General features: G+C 39.4%; 1 protein-coding gene across 3 annotated transcripts in view; it reads right to left on the minus strand.

Annotated features, from left to right (window-relative positions):
• Window positions 1–23387, minus strand: part of TEC (tec protein tyrosine kinase) — a 167924-nt gene that overhangs the window by 35373 nt on the left and 109164 nt on the right. For all 3 annotated transcript variants that reach the window (XM_055588507.1, XM_055588505.1, XM_055588506.1), the window contains 3 exons: window positions 22923–23051; window positions 5471–5517; window positions 3646–3818 (listed from right to left, as the gene is read on the minus strand). In XM_055588507.1, coding sequence (XP_055444482.1) covers window positions 3646–3818; window positions 5471–5517; window positions 22923–23051 — 349 coding nt within the window. The remainder of the gene's footprint in view (window positions 1–3645; window positions 3819–5470; window positions 5518–22922; window positions 23052–23387) is intronic.

Here is a 23387-nt window from a genome sequence, read left to right on the forward strand (position 1 = left end):
CTGCATATCTGACGTTATTGATATTTCTCCCAGAAATCTTGATTCCAGCTTGTGTTTCTTCCAGTCCAGCGTTTCTCATGATGTACTCTGCATATAAGTTAAATAAACAGGGTGACAATATACAGCCTTGACGTACTCCTTTTCCTATTTGGAACCAGTCTGTTGTTCCATGTCCAGTTCTAACTGTTGCTTCCTGACCTGTATACAAATTTCTCAAGAGGCAGATCAGGTGGTCTGGTATTCCCATCTCTTTCAGAATTTTCCACAGTGTATTGTGATCCACACAGTCAAAGGCTTTGGCATAGTCAAGAAAGCAGAAATAGATGTTTTTCTGGAACTCTCTTGCTTTTTCCATGATCCAGCAGATGTTGGCAATTTGATCTCTGGTTCCTCTGCCTTTTCTAAAACCAGCTTGAACATCAGGAAGTTCACGGTTCACATATTGCTGAAGCCTGGCTTGGAGAATTTTGAGCATTACTTTACTAGCATGTGAGATGAGTGCAATTGTGCAGTAGTTGGAGCATTCTTTGGCATTGCCTTTCTTTGGGATTGGAATGAAAACTGACCTTTTCCAGTCCTGTGGCCACTGCTGACTTTTCCAAATTTGCTGGCATATTGAGTGCAGCACTTTCACAGCATCATCTTTCAGGATTTGAAATAGCTCAACTGGAATTCCATCACCTCCACTAGCTTTGTTCGTAGTGATGCTTTCTAAGGCCCACTTGACTTCACATTCCAGGATGTCTGGCTCTAGGTCAGTGATCACACCATCGTGATTATCTGGGTCGTGAAGATCTTTTTTGTACAGTTCTTCTGTGTATTCCTGCCACCTCTTCTTAATATCTTCTGCTTCTGTTAGGTCCATACCATTTCTGTCCTTTTTCGAGCCCATCTTTGCATGAAATGTTCCTTTGGTATCTCTGATTTTCTTGAAGAGATCACTAGTCTTTCCCATTCTGTTGTTTTCCTCTATTTCTTTGCACTGATCACTAAAGAAGGCTTTCTTATCTCTTCTTGCTATTCTTTGGAACTCTGCATTCAGATGTTTATATCTTTCCTTTTCTCCTTTGCTTTTCGCTTCTCTTCTGTTCACAGCTATTTGTAAGGCCTCCCCAGACAGCCATTTTGCTTTTTTGCATTTCTTTTCCATGGGGATGGTCTTGATCCCTGTCTCCTGTACAATGTCATGAACCTCATTCCATAGTTCATCAGGCACTCTATCTATCAGATCTAGGCCCTTAAATCTATATCTCACTTCCACTGTATAATCATAAGGGATTTGATATAGGTCATACCTGAATGGTCTAGTGGTTTTCCCTACTTTCTTCAATTTCAGTCTGAATTTGGCAATAAGGAGTTCATGGTCTGAGCCACAGTCAGCTCCTGGTCTTATTTTCGCTGACTGCATAGAGCTTCTCCATCTTTGGCTGCAAAGAATATAATCAATCTGATTTTGGTGGATACACATTAAACGACACCATGTGGAAGCAAATAGCTTAATCTAGATTGTGGCTCACTATAGAGAAAAAGATCTGGTTTTATCAATAAATCAAAAATGGGGGGAAAAAGGACAGGGACTGTTTTACAATAAAAGAGAGACATGAGACGTATCAGCAAAATGCATTGTGTTGACCTTGTTTTAATCTTGAGTAAATTGTAAAAATACAGATTAGAGCTAATCAAGGGAAACCAGAATTACAGAGTTGGTACTATCCTTAAACCTGGGCCAGAAGGGCCCCTGTTCCGACCTCTCACTTTCAAGGGAATGCTAAAGTCCATCATTCCTCAGCTGGACTATCATCTGAAACTATGGCCTCAGAATTCACTGCCCATTGCCAAGCCCTACATGGGCCTTTCCAAGGGGTTTCATTCTCTGAAAACCAAATGATGCTGCTTGCATGCACTCCTCCAGCCCAGGTTCAGGCAGTGACCAAGCTGGGAGGTGGCTTTTGCCAACCAAATGGACAGAATTTGGATGTGTAGCTGGGCGATGTACATGGTGCATGTGAGACGGAACCAGGGACAGAAGGAAAGGGAGAAGGGCGAGACCCTGGGGAGACGGCCAGTCCTCCGTGCACTGTCACGTTCTGGCACGGAACTCCAAGCCAGACCTTGCTTTCCTTGTCATTTTGGAGGTATGTTTGTCAACTTGGGGGATAAATTATACCTTATTCACCAGTTTGTCAGTTTGACTTATAAATATTTAAATATTTGATATCTGGGCTTTTATTTGTACTCTTCTTCTAGTCCTGAAAATGCTGGGGGAAAGCCTACAGATGAATTTTTAAAATTATTATTCTATTATAATGTTGGGGTTCCCTGGTGGCTCAGAGGGTAAAGAAACTGCCTGCAATCAGGAGACCCAGGTACATCTCTGGGTGGGGAAGATCCCTTGGAGAAGACAATGGCTACCCACTCCAGTATTCTTGCCTGGAGAATTCTATGGACAGAAGAGCCTGGTGTGCTATATCCCATGGGGTCACAAAAAGTCAGACACAACTGAGCAACTAACACACACACACATATGCTAATGACACAGCAGTTGTTTAAAAACATCTTTAGCAATTAGACTTAGGGGTGAAATTTCATGATGATTTGAATCTACTTTTAAATACTCAAAAAAAAAAAAAAAAAAAAAGAACAGTTGGGAAGATTTTTTTTTTTTTAATGGGAAGATTTTAAAATTATGACCAACCAATTTCTGAAGTCAAGTGACAAGAGGCTCCGTTAAACTACTACATATCTTTTTGATATGTCTATAATTTTAAAAAAAAATCTTGTTTGGCAAAAAAAAAGCAGTGATGACCTTTCTGTAAACATAGATGAACAGGTTTCCATAAAGGTACTAACGCACAGCACTCAGGAGACGTACCGCTGCCAAGAAGTGAGCAGCAGGCATGGGCCCTGCCCAATCCAGAGGCTTCCACTGCTTCTCCAGCAGTGACCCTGGAACTGCGGGTGGGGCAGGAGGTAAGAAAGTGGATTTGCATGAAGGGAATACTCTAATCAGGACAAAAAGTCCTCCTCTTCTTATTAACAGGAACTCAGAATAAAAACAGGGTTATACTACAGAGGTAAGCACAGGATACAGAGCTTTCCTAATGAAGCTTAAGATACACCCCCCGCCGCAACGTTTATCATATTTACCCATTATTTACCAATAATAAGGTTGAAAGGATTATTCTCTTTAAATCCTATTTAGTATAAATAATGTTTGTTTTAAACTTCTTGAATGTATGTATTTTAGACATAGGCACATACACACATACGTATAGACAGACACACACTCACATTCCCTCTTTCTACAACCAATCTAAGATTACTTATTTATTTTGAGGGGGAGGGGGACGGGAAGAGACATAAAATGTAATTTCCCCCAAGATCAAAACAATCCAATTCAAACATACAATGGATGAGAAATAGACCAGTGTAATGGATTCTAATTTCTGGAAAGAAGTGGTTGATCTATTTACATTTTTTGAGTCACTAAGAAGACACTGTGCTACTAAAAGGTGATAATGTATATTTTCATTTACGGCTGCTGAACTGGTCTCACTACATAGCAGTTACAGATTATCATCTTCTCGCTCAGTATTTAACTCCCTGCCACCCACTCTGTATCATCCACAGGGAGGGAATACCTACCCATATTTATCTCTTGCTTTCCACCAATGAACATCATTCTTTTCCAATATGATATACTCCTGGCCTCTCTCTAGTCTGAGATCATGTGCTTCTGTCGCTTGGAAATCATACATGGCTACAACTATTTCTTCACCATTTTCTTCTTCAGGCGGAATTGGTGGAGGAGGCCTTCGCTAAGAAATGGAAATATGAAAGTTTAGTCTTCTATGTGAAACTGGGTGTGAAGTAGACACTAAGCACTGCATACTGCCACAGAATAAACTCTACCTAAAGTAATCTGGTGACTCTCCGCCCATGAGTTTGAGGATGTTGATGCTACTGGGCCTCTCATGGGTTTCAGAATACAGGAAAAGAGCAAAAACTGTCTTTAAATATTAGAAGGAGTCTTCTCGGGGTCAGGATTAACTTACCAGGGAGAGGCAAGGGTAGAATGTGAGTAGAAATGACGACTAAAAGTAGATCCACCATTTAATGGCCTACAATGGGAAAAAGACCTACTTTCGTCAGGTCTCCCACTTGAAGGAATCTACTTCTTCATGCCTACTATGTGCAAGGTACACTCTAAGTACATAGCTGGCATATTTCTTTTCATTTATTCTTTTTTTTTTTTAATTTTAAATTGAAATATATAGTTGGGCTTCCCTGGTAGCTCAGCTGGTAAAGAATTCACCTGCAATGCAGAAGACCTCTGTACGACTCTTGGGTCAGGAAGTTCCCCTGGAGAAGGGATAGGCTACCCGCCCCAGTATTCTTGCCTGATGAATCCCCATGGACAGAGAAGCCTGGTGGGCTACAGTCCATGGGGTTGCAAAGAGCTGGACATGACTAAGCGACTAAGCACAGCATAGCACATAGTTAACTTAAAATGCTGCATTCGTTTCTGGTATACAGCAAAGTGATTCAGTATATACTCCTTTTCATACTGTTTTCATTATGGTTTATTATAGGATACTGAATACAGCTCCCTATGCTATAGAGTAGGACCTTGCTGTTTATCTACTTTATATATAATAGTTCCTATCTGCTAATCTCAAACGCCTAATTTACCCCCATACCCCGCCTTTCCCCTTGGGCAACCCTAAGTTTGCTTCCTCTGTGAGTCTGTTTCTGTTCTGCAAATAAGTTCATTTGCATCCTCATTTATTCTTAGTACTAATTCCATAAGAGTATATAATTTCCATTTTATAACTAAGGAAACAATGGCTTAAAGTCACCCACATCAGATTCGTGCTGGATCGGGTCCCTCCCAAGTCCAAAGTATATGTTTTGTACCATACTTCACTATTCATAGGTATATCATTAAATCACTAGAGTCATCCCTTTGTCATAATACTGTGGTCTCAGGACTGAAATATTCCTCTAAAGTCCCACGTTGCTTGAATAATATTCAAAGCCAAAATATAGGCAGAATGCCAGATGATAATAGGGCCCCCAGTGATAATTTCTGATACATTTAAATAAATATTATTTGACACCAAAAAAAATCAAGTTAAGCCATAATCTATCTATTTCTGATAGAAATGCAGGAGGCAATATCACAGGACTGAACAAAAACACACTTGGTAAACACACACTTAAAAAAGTTAGGGGCTTCCCTGGTGGCTCAGACAGTAAAGAATCTACCTGCAATGTGGGAGACCTGGGTTCGATTCCTGGGTCAGAAAGATCCCCTGGGGAAGGGCATAGCTACTGACTCCAGTGTTCTTGCCTGGAAAATCCCACGGATAGTGGAGCCTAGCAAGCTACAGTCCATGGGTCGCAAAAAGTTACACATGAATGAGCGACTATCTCTTTCATCACTTCCAAAAGTTAAAGATCACCTTACTTTCTTTATTTCTGGCGCTGGTGTTGGAGGTAGTGCTTTTCTTATACCTAAAAATACAACAACAAGATAGGTTAAAATGCCATCTAACCGTGATCGACAGTTTTAAGGAAAACTAAACATAACAAGACGGAGAAGGCAATGGCACCCCACTCCAGTACTCTTGCCTGGAAAATCCCATGGACAGAGGAGCCTGGTGGGCTACAGTCCATGGAGTCGCACAGAATCGGACATGACTGAAGCAACTTAACAGCAGCAGCAGCAAACGTAACAAGAAGTCCACTCTGACTCTCTCACTCTGGTGCATGTTGCTTGCAATACTATTTTAGGACAGATTTCTTGAACAGACTGTAAATGCCACAGGGATTGAGGCCACGTGTTATTCATTGTAAGCAAATGGGATTACATCAGAACCAAAAATCTTCTGCTCAGCAAAGGAAACCCATCAACAAAATGAAAAGGCAACCAACAGTAGGGGACAAAATATTTGCAACCCACATATCTGAGAAGGGGTTAGTATCCAAAATATACAAGGAACTCATACAACTCAATAGTTAAATAATAACTCAATTAAAAGTGGACAAAGGACCTAAACAGACTTTTTCTTAAAGAAGACATACAAACAGCCAAGAGGTACTTTAAAAGGTGCTCAGCATAACTAATCATTAGGAAAATGCAAATTAAAAGCAGAAATAAGATACCAACTCATACATACTGGGACAGCAATTATAAAACCCACATGTGACAGTGGGTACCCTTGTCTTGTTCTTGCCTTTAGGGAAAATGCTTTCAATTTTTCACCATTGAGGATAATGTTTGCTGTGGGTTTGTCATATATAGCTTTTATTATGTTGAGGTATGTTCCTTCTATTCCTGCTTTCTGGAGAGTTTTTATCATAAATGGATGTTGAATTTTGTCAAAGGCTTTCTTTGCATCTATTGAGATAATCATATGGCTTTTATTTTTCAATTTGTTAATGTGGTGTATTACATTGATGGATTTGTGGATATTGAAGAATCCTTGCATCCCTGGGATAAAGCCCAATTGGTCATGATGTATGATCTTTTTAATGTATTGTTGGATTCTGATTGCTAGAATTTTGTTAAGGATTTTTGCATCTATGTTCGTCAGTGATATTGGCCTGTAGTTTTCTTTTTTTGTGGCATCTTTGTCAGGTTTTGGTATTAGGGTGATGGTGGCCTCATAGAATGAGTTTGGAAGTTTACCTTCCTCTGCAATTTTCTGGAAGAGTTTGAGTAGGATAGGTGCTAGCTCTTCTTTAAATTTTTGGTAGAATTCAGCTGTGAAGCCGTCTGGACCTGGGCTTTTGTTTGCTGGAAGATTTTTGATTACAGTTTCAATTTCCGTGCTTCTGATGGGTCTAAGATTTTCTATTTCTTCCTCATTCAGTTTTGGAAAGTTGTACTTTTCTAAGAATTTGTCCATTTCTTCCACGTTGTCCATTTTATTGGCATATAGTTGCTGATAGTAGTCTCTTATGATCCTTTGTATTTCTGTGTTATCCGTTGTGATCTCTCCATTTTCACTTCTAATTTTATTGATATGATTTTTCTCCCTTTGTTTCTTGATGAGTTTGGCTAATGGTTTGTCAATTTTATTTATCCCCTCAGAGAACCAGCTTTTGCCTTTGTTGATTTTTGCTATGGTCTCTTTTGTTTCTTTTGCATTTACTTCTGCCCTAATTTTTAAGATTTCTTTCCTTCTACTAACCCTGGGGCTCTTCATTTCTTCCTTTTCTAGTTGCTTTAGGTGTACAGTTAGGTTATTTATTTGACTTTTTTCTTTTTTCTTGAGGTACGCCTGCATTGCTATGAACCCTCCCCTTAGCACTGCTTTTACAGTGTCCCACAGGTTTTGGGTTGTTGTGTTTTCATTTCCATTCATTTCTATGCATATTTTTATTTCTGATTTCTTCTGTGATTGGTTGGTTATTCAGCAGTGTGTTGATCAGCCTCCATATGTTGGAATTTTTAATAGTTTTTCTCCTGTAATTGAGATCTAATCTTACTGCATTGTGGTCAGAAAAGATGCTTGGAATGATTTCAATTTTTCTGAATTTACCAAGGCTAGATTTATGGCCCAGGATGTGATCTATCCTAGAGAAGGTTCCGTGTGTGCTTGAGAAAAAGGTGAAATTCATTGTTTTGGGGTGAAATGTCCTATAGATATCAATTAGGTCTAACTGGTCTATTGTATAATTTAAAGTTTGTGTTTCCTTGTTAATATTTTTTTTAGTTTATCTATCCATAGGTGTGAGTGGGGTATTAAAGTCTCCCACTATTATTGTGTTATTGTTAATTTCCCCTTTCATACTTGTTAGCATTTGTCTTACATATTGCAGTCCTCCTATGTTGGGTGCATATATAATTGTAATTGTTATCTCTTCTTCTTCGATTGATCCATTTCCCCTAAAGTCAGGAACAAGACAAGGGTGCCCACTTTCACCACTACCAGTCAACATAGTTTTGCAAGTTTTGGCCACAGCAATCAGAGCAGAAAAAGTAATAAAAGGAATCCAAATTGGAAAAGAAGAAGTAAAACTCTCACTGTTTGCAGATGACATGATCCTCTACATAGAAGACCCTAAAGACTCCACCAGAAAATTACTAGAGCTAAGCAATGAATATAGTAAAGTTGCAGGATATAAAATCAACACCCAGAAATCCCTTGCATTCCTATACACTAACAGTGAGAAAATAGAAAGAGAAATTAAGGAAACAATTCCATTCACCATTGCAACAAAAAGAATAAAATACTTAGGAATATATCTACCTAAAGAAACTAAAGACCTAAATATAGAAAACTATAAAACACTGGTGAAAGAAATCAAAGAGGACACTAATAGATGGAGAAATATACCGTGTTCATGGATCGGAAGAATCAATATAGTGAAAATGAGTATACTACCCAAAGCAATCTACAGATTCAGTGCCATGCCTATCAAGCTACCAACAGTATTCTTCACAGAGCTAGAACAAATAATTTCACAATTTGTATGGAAATACAAAAAACCTCGAATAGCCAAAGCGATCTTGAGAAAGAAGAATGGAACTGGAGGAGTCAACCTACCTGACTTCAGGCTCTACTACAAAGCCACAGTTATCAAGACAGTATGGTACTGGCACAAAGACAGAAATATAGGTCAATGGAACAAAACAGAAAGCCCAGAGATAAATCCACGCACCTATGGACACCTTATCTTTGACAAAGGAGGCAAGAATATTCAATGGAGAAAAGACAATCTTTTTAACAAGTGGTGCTGGGAAAACTGATCAATAACTTGTAAAAGAATGAAACTAGAACACTCTCTAACACCATACACAAAAGTAAACTCAAAATGGATTAAAGATCTAAACGTAAGACCAGAAACTATAAAACTCCTAGAGGAGAACATAGGCAAAACACTCTTCGACATAAATCACAGCAGGGTCCTCTATGATCCACCTCCCAGAATATTGGAAATAAAAGCAAAAATAAACAGAAATAAACAGTTCAGTTGCTCAGTCGTGTCTGACTCTTTGTGACCCCATGAATTGCAGCACGCCAGGCCACCCTGTCCATCACCAACTCCCGGAGTTCACCCAAACCCACATCCATCAAGTCGGTGATGCCATCCATCCATCTCATCCTCTGTCGTCCGCTTTTCCTCCTGCCCCCAATCCCTCCCAGCATTAGAGTCTTTTCCAATGAGTCAACTCTTCACATGAGGTGGCCAAAGTACTGGAGTTTCAGCTTTACCATCAGTCCTTCCAAAGAACACTCAGGACTGATCTCCTTCAGAATGGACTGGTTGAATCTCCTTACAGTCCATGGGACTCTCAAGAGTCTTCTCCAACACCACAGTTCAAAAGCATCAATTCTTAGGTGCTCAGCTTTCTTCACAGTCCAACTCTCACATCCATACATGACTACTGGAAAAACCACAGCCTTGACTAGAAGGACCTTTGTTGGCAAAGTAATGTCTCTGCTTTTTAATATGCTATCTAGTTTGGTCATGGAGAAGGCAATGGCCACCCACTCCAGTACTCTTGCCTGGAAAATCCCACAGACGGAGGAGCCTGGTAGGCTGCAGTCCATGGGGTCGCAAAGAGTAGGACACGACTGAGCAACTTCACTTTTCACTTTCATGCACTGGAGAAGGAAATGGCAACTCACTCCCGTGTTCTTGCCTGGACAATCCCAGGGATGGTGGAGCCTAGTGGGCTGCCATCTATGGGGTCGCACAGAGTCAGACACAACTGAAGCGACTTAGCAGCAGCAGCAGCATGTTGGTCATAACTTTCCTTCCAAGGATTAAGTGTCTTTTAATTTCATGGCTGCAATCACCATCTGCAGTGATTTTTGGAGCCCAAAAAAATAAAGTCTGATACTGTTTGGAACCTAATTAAAATTAAAAGTTTCTGCACAACAAAGGAAACTATAAGCAAGGTGAATAGACAGCCTTCAGAATGGGAGAAAATAATAGCAAATGAAGCAACTGACAAAGAAATTAATCTCAAAAATATGCAAGCAACTCCTGCAGCTCAATTCCAGAAAAATCAACAACCCAATCAAAAAATGGGCCAAACACCTAAACAGACATTTCTCCAAAGAAGACATACAGATGGCTAACAAACACATGAAAAGATGCTCAACATCACTCATTATCAGAGAAATGCAAATCAAAACCACTATGAGGTACCATTTCACACCAGTCAGAATGGCTGCCATCCAAAAGTCTACAAGCGAGGAGGAGCTAAGATGGCGGAGGAATAGGATGGGGAGAACACTTTCTCCCCCACAAATTCATCAAAAGAACATTTAAACACCAAGTAAATTCCAGAAAACAACTTCTGAATGCCGGCAGAGGACATCAGGCACCCAGAAAAGCAACCCATTGTCTTAGAAAGGAGGTAGGAAAAAATATAAAAGACAAAAAAAGAGACAAAAGAGGGAGGGATGGAGCTCCGTCCCTGGAAGGGAGTCTTAAAAAGAGAGAAGTTTCCAAACACCAGGAAACATTCTCACTGCCGGGTCTGTGCCGAGCCTTGGAAGCACAGAGGGCAACATAACAGGGAGGAAAAATAAATAAACAATTAAAACCCACAGATTAGGAGCCCTACGGTAATCCCCCAGCAGAGAAGCAGCGCAGACGCCTGCATCTGCCATTAGCAAGTGGGGGCTGGGCAGGGAAGCACGGTGCGGGCTGCATCACTTAGAGTACGGATCTGGCCTGAATACCCCGAGTGCTACCTGAGCGAAATAATTTGGGCTAGCAAACCAGACTGTGGCATATCTACCACACGAAAAGCCAGCCCTATCCTAAGACACAGCCAGGCCCGCGCACAGGACAAAGGACTGTACAGAGATAGCCGGCTGCAGACCGCCCCCCTCCGGTGACAGGCAGCCAGTGCCGGAAGGGGGCAATCGCAGCCCCAGAAAGACATTATCTATAAAACTATAAGCAGGCTTCTTTGCTAACTAAAACTTCTTGGGGTTCTCGACAGTCAACATCTGCCTGAGAAGGTGCGCCGGTTGTACACCCAGATAACCGAGCAGCGGGGAGGCGATAAGTCGCGCTGGCCAAACACCTCATCATTGAAAGACAAGTATATGTCTTGTCTTTCTTGTCTGAGCTCCTCGGACCTGGGAAGGGCACAAAACACAGGCCCAACCGAGTCTGTGCCTCTGAGGACTACCCGAGTGCCTGAACCTGAGCGGATTAGACCTGGGAGGTGCAAGCAGCCCAGGGCCGGCCGCAGATGGTTCACGGTGGAGCAACCTAGAGCCTGAGCAGTGTGGGGAGGGAGGCTACACACGCCGTGAGCAGGGGCAGGCCCAGTGTGGCTGAGGCACTGTGAGCACACACCAGACTTATTTATTTGCAGTGTTCCTTCCTCCCCACAGCACGACTGAACAAGTAAGCCTTAAAAAAAAAAAGGTGTCCACCACCGCCCCCTTTGTATCAGGGCGGAAATCAGACACTGAAGAGACCAGCAAACAGAGGAAGCTATAACTGAGGGAACTGCCTTGGAAGCGACAGGCAATAGATTAAAACCCCGTGGTTAGTACTGACTACATAGGAAGGGGCCTATAGATCTTGAGAAATATAAGCTGGAACAAGGAACTAGCCGAAAATGAACTGAACCCACAATACCCACAACAATATCAGAGAAAGTCCTATGTATATTTTTACCATTTTTATGATCATTCTTCCTTTGTTTTTTTTTTTTAATTTTTAAAAAATTTTTAAGTCCTCTATTACTCCTTTAATTTTCAGTTTTATAACCTACCATTACTTCGCCAAAAAAAAAAAAAGACCCTTTTTTTTTAAAAAGCAAACTTCATATATATATTTTTTTATAACTTTTGTGACCTTGTTTTTTTTTTTCCTTCTTTTCTTTAACATTGTATTTTTGAAATTCCAAACTCTGCTCTAGATTTTTAATTTTAGCTTTTTGGTATTTGTTATCAATTTTGTACCTATTTTTTTTTTTATAACTTTTGTGACTTTTTTTTTTCTCTATTTCTCTCCATCTTTTCTTTAACATTATATTCCTGAAATTCCAAACTCTACTCTAGATTTTTAATTTATGCTTTTTGGTATTTGTTATCAATTTTGTACCTATATCTTCTTTATAATTTTTGTGACTTTGTTTTTGTTTTTTTCTCTTTCTTTTTCTTCTTCTTTTCTTTAATATTGTATTTTTGAAATTCCAAACTCTAGATTTTTTAACTTTTGCTTTTTGGTATTTGTTATTAATTTTGTACCTATATTTTCTTTATAATTTTTGTGACTTTTTTTTTTCTTTTTCTCTCTTTCTTTTTCTCTCTTTCTTTTCCTTCTTCTTTTCTTTAACATTGTATTTTTGAAATTCCAAACTGTACTCTAGATTTCTAAATTTTGCTTTTAGGTATTTGTTACCAATTTTGTACCTTTAAGAACCCAATCTTCAGTACCCATTTTTTACTAGGGAGCAAGATTACTGGCTTGACTGCTCTCTCCCCCTTCAGACTCTCCTTTTTTTCCATCAGGTCGCCTGTGTCTCCTCCCTAACCCTTCTCTACCCAACTCTGTGAATTTCTGTGTGTTCCAGACGGTGGAGAACACTTAGGGAACTGATTACTGGCTGGATCTGTCTCCCTCCTTTTCATCCCCTCCTTTTATCCTTCTGGCCACCTCTGTCTCCTTCCTCCCTCTTCTCTTCTCTGTATAACTCTGTGAACATCTCTGAGCGGTCCAGTTGTGGAGTGCACATAAGGAAGTGATCACTGGTTAGCCCGCTCTCTCCTCTATTGATTCCACCTTATCTCATTCAGGTCACCTCTAACTCCCTCCTCCCTCTTCTCTTCTCCATGTAACGCTGTGAACCTCTCTGGGTAACCCTCACGGTGGAGAAACTTTTCATCTTTAACCTAGATGTTTTATCAATGGTGCTGTATAGAAGGAGAAGTTTTGAGACTACTGTAAAAATAAGACCGATAACTGGAAGCAGGAGGCTTAAGTCCAAACCCTGACTCCAGGGTACATTAATTGACAGGAGCTCATCAAGTGCCTCCATACCGACACTGAAACCAAGCACCACACAAGGGCCAACAAGTTCCAGGGCAAGACATACCAAGCAAATTCTCCAGCAACACAGGAACACAGCCCTGAGCTCCAATATACAGGCTGCCCAAAGTCACCCCAAAACCATAGACATCTCATAACTCATTAATGGACACTTCATTGCACTCCAGAGAGAAGAAATCCAGCTCCACCCACCAGAACACCGACACAAGCTTCCCTAACCAAGAAACCGTGACAAGCCACCTGTACAAACCCACACACAGCGAGGAAATGCCACAATAAAAAGAACTCCACAAACTGCCAGAATACAGAAAGGACACCCCAAACTCAGCAATTTAAACAAGATGAAGAGACAGAGGAATAGCCAGCAGATAAAGGAACAGGATAAATGCCCACCAAACCAAACAAAAGAGGAAGAGATAGGGAATCTACCTGATAAAGAATTCCGAATACTGATAGTGAAATTGATCCAAAATCTTGAAATCAAAATGGAATCACAGATAAATAGCCTGGAGACAAGGATTGAGAAGATGCAAGAAAGGTTTAACAAGGACCTAGAAGAAATAAAAAAGAGTCAATATATAATGAATAATGCAATAAATGAGATCAAAAACACTCTGGAGGCAACAAATAGTAGAATAACAGAGGCAGAAGATAGGATTAGTGAATTAGAAGATAGAATGGTAGAAAAAAATGAATCAGAGAGGAAAAAAGAAAAACGAATTAAAAGAAATGAGGACAATCTCAGAGACCTCCAAGACAATATTAAATGCTACAACATTCGAATCATAGGGGTCCCAGAAGAAGAAGACAAAAAGAAAGACCATGAGAAAATACTTGAGGAGATAATAGTTGAAAACTTCCCTAAAATGGGGAAGGAAATCATTACTCAAGTCCAAGAAACCCAGAGAGTCCCAAACAGGATAAACCCAAGGCAAAACACCCCAAGACACATATTAATCAAATTAACAAAGATCAAACACAAAGAACAAATATTAAAAGCAGCAAGGGAAAAACAACAAATAACACAGAAGGGAATTCCCATAAGGGTTAACAGCTGATCTTTCAATAGAAACTCGTCAAGCCAGGAGGGAATGGCAAGACATACTTAAAGTGATGAAAGAAAATAACCTACAGCCCAGATTATTGTACCCAGCAAGGATCTCATTCAAATATGAAGGAGAAATCAAAAGCTTTACAGACAAGCAAAAGCTGAGAGAATTCAGCACCACCAAACCACCTCTCCAACAAATACTAAAGGATATTCTCTAGACAGGAAACACAAAAAGGTTGTATAAATTTGAACCCAAAACAATAAAGTAAATGGCAACGGGATCATACTTATCAATAATTACCTTAAACGTAAGGGGTTGAATGCCCCAACCAAAAGACAAAGACTGGCTGAATGGATACAAAAACAAGACCCCTACATATGTCATCTACAAGAGATCCACCTCAAAACAGGCGACACATACAGACTGAAAGTGAAGGGCTGGAAAAAGATTTTCCATGCAAATAGGGACCAAAAGAAAGCAGGAGTAGCAATACTCATAGCAGATAAAATAGACTTTAAAACAAAGGCTGTGAAAAGAGACTAAGAAGGTCACTACATAATGATCAAAGGATCAATCCAAGAAGAAGAAATAACAATTATAAATATATATGCACCCAACATAGGAGCACCGCAATATGTAAGACAAATAAATGCTAACAAGTATGAAAGGAGAAATTAACAATAACACAATAATAGTGGGAGACTTTAATACCCCATTCACACCTATGGATAGATCAACTAAACAGAAAATTAACAAGGAAACACAAACTTTAAATTATACAATAGACCAGTTAGACCTAATTGATACCTATAGGATATTTCATCCCAAAACAATGAATTTCACCTTTTTCTCAAGCGCACATGGAACCTTCTCCAGGATAGATCACATCCTGGGCCATAAATCTAGCCTTGGTAAATTCAGAAAAATTGAAATCATTCCAAGCATCTTTTCTGACCACAATGCAGTAAGATTAGATCTCAATTACAGGAGAAAAACTATTAAAAATTCCAACATATGGAGGCTGAACAACACACTGCTGAATAACCAACAAATCACAGAAGAAATCAAAAAAGAAATCAAAATTTGCATAGAAATGAATGAAAATGAAAACACAACAACCCAAAACCTGTGGGACACTGTAAAAGCAGTCCTAAGGGGAAGGTTCATAGCAATACAGGCATACCTCAAGAAACAAGAAAAAAGTCAAATAAATAATCTAACTCTACACCTAAAGCAACTAGAAAAGGAAGAAATGAAAAACCCCAGGGTTAGTAGAAGGAAAGAAATCTTAAAAATTAGGGCAGAAATAAATGCAAAAGAAACAAAAGAGACCATAGCAAAAATCAACAAAGCCAAAAGCTGGTTCTTTGAAAGGATAAATAAAATTGACAAACCATTAGCCAGACTCATCAAGAAACAAAGGGAGAAAAATCAAATCAATAAAATTAGAAGTGAAAATGGAGAGATCACAATGGACAACACAGAAATACAAAGGATCATAAGAGACTACTATCAGCAATTATATGGCAATAAAATGGACAAGGTGGAAGAAATGGACAAATTCTTAGAAAAGTACAACTTTCCAAAACTCGATCAGGAAGAAATAGAAAATCTTAACAGACCCATCACAAGCACGGGAATTGAAACTGTAATCAAAAATCTTCCAGCAAACAAAAGCCCAGGTCCAGACGGCTTCACAGCTGAATTCTACCAAAAACTTAGAGAAGAGCTAACACCTATCCTACTCAAACTCTTCCAGAAAATTGCAGAGGAAGGTAAACTTCCAAACTCATTCTATGAGGCCACCATCACCCTAATACCAAAACCTGACAAAGATGCCACAAAGAAAGAAAACTACAGGCCAATATCACTGATGAACATAGATGCAAAAATCCTTAACAAAATTCTAACAATCAGAATCCAACAACACATTAAAAAGATCATACACCATGACCAATTGGGCTTTATCCCAGGGATGCAAGGATTCTTCATTATCTGCAAATCCATCAATGTAATACACCACATTAACAAATTGAAAAATAAAAGCCATATGATTATCTCAATAGATGCAGAGAAAGCCTGTGACAGAATTCAACATCCATTTATGATAAAAACTCCAAAAAGCAGGAGTAGAAGGAACATACCTCAACATAATAAAAGCTATATATGACAAACCCACCACAAACATTATCCTCAATGGTGAAAAATTGAAAGCATTTCCTCTAAAGTCAGGAACAAGACAAGGGTGCCCACTTTCACCATTACTATTCAACATAGTTTTGGAAGTTTTGGCCACAGAAATCAGAGCAGAAAAAGAAATAAAAGGAATCCAAATTGGAAAAGAAGAAGTAAAACTCTCACTGTTTGCAGATGACATGATCCTCTACATAGAAGACCCTAAAGACTCCACCAGAAAATTACTAGAGCTAAGCAATGAATATAGTAAAGTTGCAGGATATAGAATCAACACCCAGAAATCCCTTGCATTCCTATACACTAACAGTGAGAAAATAGAAAGAGAAATTAAGGAAACAATTCCATTCACCATTGCAACAAAAAGAATAAAATACTTAGGAATATATCTACCTAAAGAAACTAAAGACCTAAATATAGAAAACTATAAAACACTGGTGAAAGAAATCAAAGAGGACACTAATAGATGGAGAAATATACCGTGTTCATGGATCGGAAGAATCAATATAGTGAAAATGAGTATACTACCCAAAGCAATCTACAGATTCAGTGCCATGCCTATCAAGCTACCAACAGTATTCTTCACAGAGCTAGAACAAATAATTTCACAATTTGTATGGAAATACAAAAAACCTCGAATAGCCAAAGCGATCTTGAGAAAGAAGAATGGAACTGGAGGAGTCAACCTACCTGACTTCAGGCTCTACTACAAAGCCACAGTTATCAAGACAGTATGGTACTGGCACAAAGACAGAAATATAGGTCAATGGAACAAAACAGAAAGCCCAGAGATAAATCCACGCACCTATGGACACCTTCTTTGACAAAGGAGGCAAGAATATACAATGGACTAAAAGACAATCTCTTTAACAAGTGGTGCTAGGAAAACTGGTCAACCACTTGTAAAAGAATGAAACTAGAGCACTTTCTAACACCATACACAAAAATAAACTCAACATGGACTAAAGATCTAAATGTAAGACCAGAAACTATAAAACTCCTAGAGGAGAACATAGGCAAAACACTCTCTGACATACATCACAGCAGGATCCTCTATGACCCACCTCCCAGAATATTGGAAATAAAAGCAAAAATAAACAAATGGGACCTAATTAAACTTTAAAGCTTCTGCACATCAAAGGAAAAAATGGGCCAGAGAAATAAACAGACATTTCTCCAAAGAAGACATACAGATGGCTAACAAACACATGAAAAGATGCTCAACATCACTCATTATCAGTGAAATGCAAATCAAAATCACTATGAGGTACCATTTCACACCAGTCAGAATGGCTGCGATCCAAAAGTCTACAAGCAATAAATGCTGGAGAGGGTGTGGAGAAAAGGGAACCCTCTTACACTGTTGGTGGGAATGCAAACTAGTACAGCCACTATGGAGAACAGTGTGGAGATTCCTTAAAAAGCTGGAAATAGAACTACCTTATGATCCAGCAATCCCACTGCTGGGCATACACACTGAGGAAACCAGAAGGGAAAGAGACACGTGTACCCCAATGTTCATCGCAGCACTGTTTATAATAGCCAGGACATGGAAGCAACCTAGATGTCCATCAGCAGATGAATAGATAAGAAAGCTGTGGTACATATACACAATGGAGTATTACTCCGCCATTAAAAAGAATACATTTGAATCAGTTCTAATGAGGTGGATGAAACTGGAGCCTATTATACAGAGTGAAGTAAGCCAGAAAAAAAAACACCAATACAGTATACTAACGCTTATATATGGAATTTAGAAAGATGGCAACAATAACCCTGTATACAAGACAGCAAAAGAGACACTGATGTATAGAACAGTCTTTTGGACTCTGTGGGAGAGGGAGAGGGTGGGATGACTTGGGAGAATGGCACTGAAATATGTATTATATCATATATGAAACGAGTCGCCAGTCCAGGTTCGATGCACAATACTGGATGCTTGGGGCTGGTGCACTGGGACGACCCAGAGGGATGGTATGGGGAGGGAGGAGGGAGGAGGGTTCAGGATGCGGAACATATGTATACCTGTGGCAGTTTCATTTTGATATATGGCAAAACCAATACAATATTGTAAAGTTAAATAAAATAAAATTAAAAAAACAAAAACAAAAGTCTACAAGCAATAAATGCTGGAGAGGGTGTGGAGAAAAGGGAACCCTCTTACACTGTTGGTGGGAATGCAAACTAGTACAGCCACTATGGAGAACAGGGTGGAGATTCCTTAAAAAACTGGAAGTAGAACTGCCATACAACCCAGCAATCCCACTGCTGGGCATACACACCAAGGAAACCAGAATTGAAAGAGACACGTGTACCCCAATGTTCATTGCAGCACTGTTTATAATAGCCAGGACACGGAAGCAACCTAGATGTCCATCAGCAGATGAATGGATAAGAAAGCTGTGATACATATACACAATGGAGTATTACTCAGCCATTAAGAAGAATACATTTGAATCAGTTCTAATGAGGTGGATGAAACTGGAGCCTATTATACAGAGTGAAGTAAGCCAGAAAGAAAAACACGAATACAGTATACTAATGCATATATATGGAATTTAGAAAGATGGTAACAATAACCCTGTATGCAAGACAGCAAAAAAGACACAGATGTATATAACAGTCTTTTGGACTTTGGGGGAGAAGGCAAGGGTGGGATGATTTGGGAGAATGGCATTGAAACATGTATAACATCATATGTGAAATGAATCAGCAGTCCAGGTTCGATGAATAATACAGGATGCTCAGGGCTGGGGCACTGGGACAACCCAGAGGGATGGTACGAGGAGGGAGGTGGGAGGGGGGTTCAGGACGGGGAACATGTGTACACCCTTGGTGGATTCATGTTGATGTATGGCAAAACCAATACAATGTTATAAAGTGATTAGCCTCCAATTAAAATAAATTTATATTAAAAAATAAAAAAAACAAAAACAAACAAAAAACAACTAAGGAAAAAAAAAACCCACATGTGATAACAAATGCTGCTAAGGATGTAGAGAAAAGGGAACTCTTGAGCACTGTTAGTGGGAATGTAAATAATGTAGCCACTGTGGAAAATAACATATAAGTTCCTCAAAAAACTTAAAAATAGAACTACCAGATGATCCAGCAATCCCACTTCTGGGTATACACACGGACGAAAGGAAATCAATACCTCAAGGAGACAATCTGTACTGCCATGGTCATAGCAGCATATTTTACAATGGCCAGGAACAGAAACAACCTGAGCATTCACCAACAGAGGACTGAATACAGAAAATGCAATGTGTGTGTACATATATACATGATGGAATATTCAGCCTTAGAAAAAGAAGGAAATCCTTTCATTTGTGACAACATGGATGAAGCTGGGGAGCATAATGCTAAGTGAAATAAGCCAGACAGAAAAGGACAAACTGCACATGCTGTAACTTATATGGGGAATCTTAAAAAAAAAAAAAAAATTCATAGAGAGTAGAATAATGGTTGCCAGGGGATGCAGGGTGGGGAAAATAGAGATGTTGGTAAAAGAATACAAGTTTACAGTTATTCAATGAATAAGGTATGTTAATTATTACTCAGTTTATATATATATTATATATAAAACTGGAGAAGGAAATGGCAACCTACTCCAGTATTCTTGCCTTGAGAATCCAATGGACAGAGGAGCCTGGCAGGCTACAGTCTATGGGGGTAGCAAGAGTCGGAAACAACTGAGCAACCAAGCACACACACACACACACATACACACACACACATATATCTAGAACTAATACCCCCCAAAAAGATGTCCTTTTCATCATAGGGGACTGGAATGCAAAAGTAGGAAGTCAAGAAACACCTGGAGTAACAGGCAAATTTGGCCTTGGAATACAGAATGAAGCAGGGCAAAAGCTAATAAAGTTTTGCCAAGAGAACGCACTAGTCATAGCAAACACCCTCTTTCAACAACACAAGAGAAGGCTCTACACATGGACATCACCAGATGGCCAACACTGAAATCAGACTGATTATACTCTTTGCAGCCAAAGATGGAGAAGGTCTATACAGTCAGCAAAAGCAAGACCAGGTGCTGACTGCGGCACAGATCATGAACTCCTTATTGCAAAATTCAGACTTAAATTGAAGAAAGCTGGGAAAACCACTAGACCATTCAGGTATGACCTAAATCAAATCTCTTATCATTATACAGTGGAAGTGACAAATAGACTCAAGGGATTAGATCTGATAGGCAGAGTGCCTGAAGAACTATGGATGGAGTTTCACGACATTGTACAGGAGGCAGTGATCAAGACCATCCCCAAGAAAAAGAAATGCAAAAAGGCAAAATGACTGTCTGAGAAAGCCTTACAAATAGCTGAGAAAAGAAGAGAGGTGAAAGGCAAAGGAGAAAAGGAAAGATACACCCATCTGAATGCAGAGTTCCAAGGAATAGCAAGCAGAGATAAGAAAGTCTTCCTCAGTGATAAATGCAAAGAAATAGAAGAAAACAATAGAATGGGAAAGACTAGAGATCTCTCAAGAAAACTGAGATAGCAAGGGAACATTTCATGCAAAGATGGCCACAGTAAAGGATGGAAATGGTATGGACCTAACAGAAGCAGAAGATATTAAGAAGACGTGGCAAAAACACACAGAAGAACTATACAAAATAGATCGTCATGACCCAGATAACCACAATGGTGTCATCACTCACCTAGAGCCAGACATCCTGGAGTGCAAAGTCAAGTGAGCCTCAGGAAGCATCACTATGAACAAAGCTCTTGGAGGTGATAGAATTCCAGTTGAGCTATTTCAAATCCTAAAATATGATGCTGTTAAAGTGTTGTACTCAATATGCCAGCAAAATTGGAAAACTCAGCAGTGGCCACAGGACTGGAAAAGGTCAGTTTTCATTCCAATTCCAAAGAAAGGCAATGCCAAAGAATGTTCAAACTACTGCACAATTGCACTCATCTCATACACTAGCAAAGTAATGCTCAAAATTCTCCAAGCTGGATTTAGAAAAGGCAGAGGAACCAGAGATCAAATTGCCAACATCCTTTGGATCATAGAAAAAGCAAGAGAGTTCCAGAAAAACATCTGTATTGTTGACTATGCCAAAGCCTTTGACTGTGTGGATCACAACAAACTGTGGAAAATTCTGAAATAGATAGGAATACCAGAACACATGACCCGCCTCCCAAGAAATCTGTATGCAGGTCAAGAAGCAACAGTTAGAACTGGACATGGAACAACAGACTGGTTCCAAATTGGGGAAGAAGTATGTCAAGGCTGTATATTGTCACCCTGCTTATTTAACTTAAATGGAGAGTACATCATGTGAAATGCTGGGCTAGATGAAGGACAAACTGGAATCAAGACTGCAGGGAGAAATATCAATAACCTCAGATATGCAGATGACACCACCCTTACGGCAAAAAGCAAAGAGGAACTAAAGAGCTTCTTGATGAAAGTGAAAGAGGAGAGTGAAAAAGCTGGCTTATAACTCAACATTCAAAAAACTAAGATCATGGCATCTGGTCCCATCACTTCATGGCAAATAGATGGGGAAACAGGGGCAACAGTGACAGACTTTATTTTTTTTTGGCTCCAAAGTCACTGCAGATGGTGACTGCAGCCATGAAATTAAAAGACACTTGCTCCTTGGAAGAAAAGCTATGACCAACCTGGACAGCATATTAAAAAGCAGAGACATTAGTTTGCCAACAAAGGTCCATCTAGTCAAAGCTATGGTTTTTTCATTAGTTATGTATGGATGTGCAAGTTGGACCATAAAGAAAGCTGAGTGCCAAAGAATTGAGGCTTTTGAACTGTGGTGTTAGAGAAGACTCCTGAGAGTCTCTTGGACTGCAAGGAGATCAAACCAGTCAATCCTAAAGGAAATCAGTCCTGAATAATCATTGGAAGGACCTATGCTGAAGCTAAAGCTCCTATACTTTGGCCACCTGATGTGAAGAACTGACTCATTGGAAAAGATCCTGATGCTGGGAAAGATTGAAGGCAGGAGGAGAAGGGGACAACAGATTAGGGGTTGGTTGGATGGCATCACCAACTGGATGGACATGAGTTTGAGCAAGCTCCAGGAGTTGGTGATAGACAGGGATGCCTGGCATGCTGCAGTCCACGAAGTCGCAAAGAGTCCAACACAACTGAGCAACTGAACTGAACTGTGTGTGTGTATATATATATACATAATATAAAACAGGAAAAAAACAAAGTCTAAGGATCTAGTGTATAAAATGGCAACTATAGCTGATAGCTTTGTAATGTAAATTGAAGTTTTCTAAGAAAATAGAACTTAAATGTTTTCATACATACACACACACACACAAAGGTAAACATACGAGGTTTTAATCAGCTCAATGAGAAGAACCTTTTCCAATGGAAAAGTATATCCAATCACCTCACTGTAAATTTTAAAGATGTTGCAATTTTGTTAATTATACCTCAGTACAGCTGGGAGGAAAGGAGAGAAAAAGTGCCGACAGTCCTGCCTTAGGTTCACACTTACCCTTACAAAATATACCTACCCTGCAAGTTTGAAGGCCATATTTAACCAACAGCAAAATCAGAAACATGTCCCTTTTTCCCTTTACGAATAATATGTACATCCTGAGCACAATATAGTTATAGAATAAAATGAATACTTACTACTTTCAAAAAGATTATATTTTTCACATCCAGGTGCTAGTTTTTCAGTTTGTCTGCAACACTGATAACTTCCGTCTGCCCAAAATTTAGGATGATATTTAATCATAATATTATTGTTGTTCTTTATTTCTGTAATTCAAAGATACATTAAACAATCAGTGAAATAAAGCAGAGATGACAGAATGTTTCCTTGAATAACACGGTTGATCACTCTTTCTCAAATTCATTGTTACAGTTTAGACACTAAGTTGTGTCTGACTCTTTTGTGACCCCATGGACTGTTTATTATGAGGAAATCCTTATAACATAAAATCAAACATTCAGAAGATGCATACAGTTCTCTTTTGCCTCCTTTTTTTGGTGAGGCACCCTTGGGCTAACAAGGTGAAGCAATCTCTGCTACATTGTGATGGATAAACACAAAAGTCAGCCCATCACCATTTTGTTCTTCAGAGAAAGCAATGA

Source organism: Bubalus kerabau, chromosome 7 (genome assembly GCF_029407905.1).
Source record: "Bubalus kerabau isolate K-KA32 ecotype Philippines breed swamp buffalo chromosome 7, PCC_UOA_SB_1v2, whole genome shotgun sequence".
NCBI classification, from domain to species: domain Eukaryota; kingdom Metazoa; phylum Chordata; class Mammalia; order Artiodactyla; family Bovidae; genus Bubalus; species Bubalus kerabau.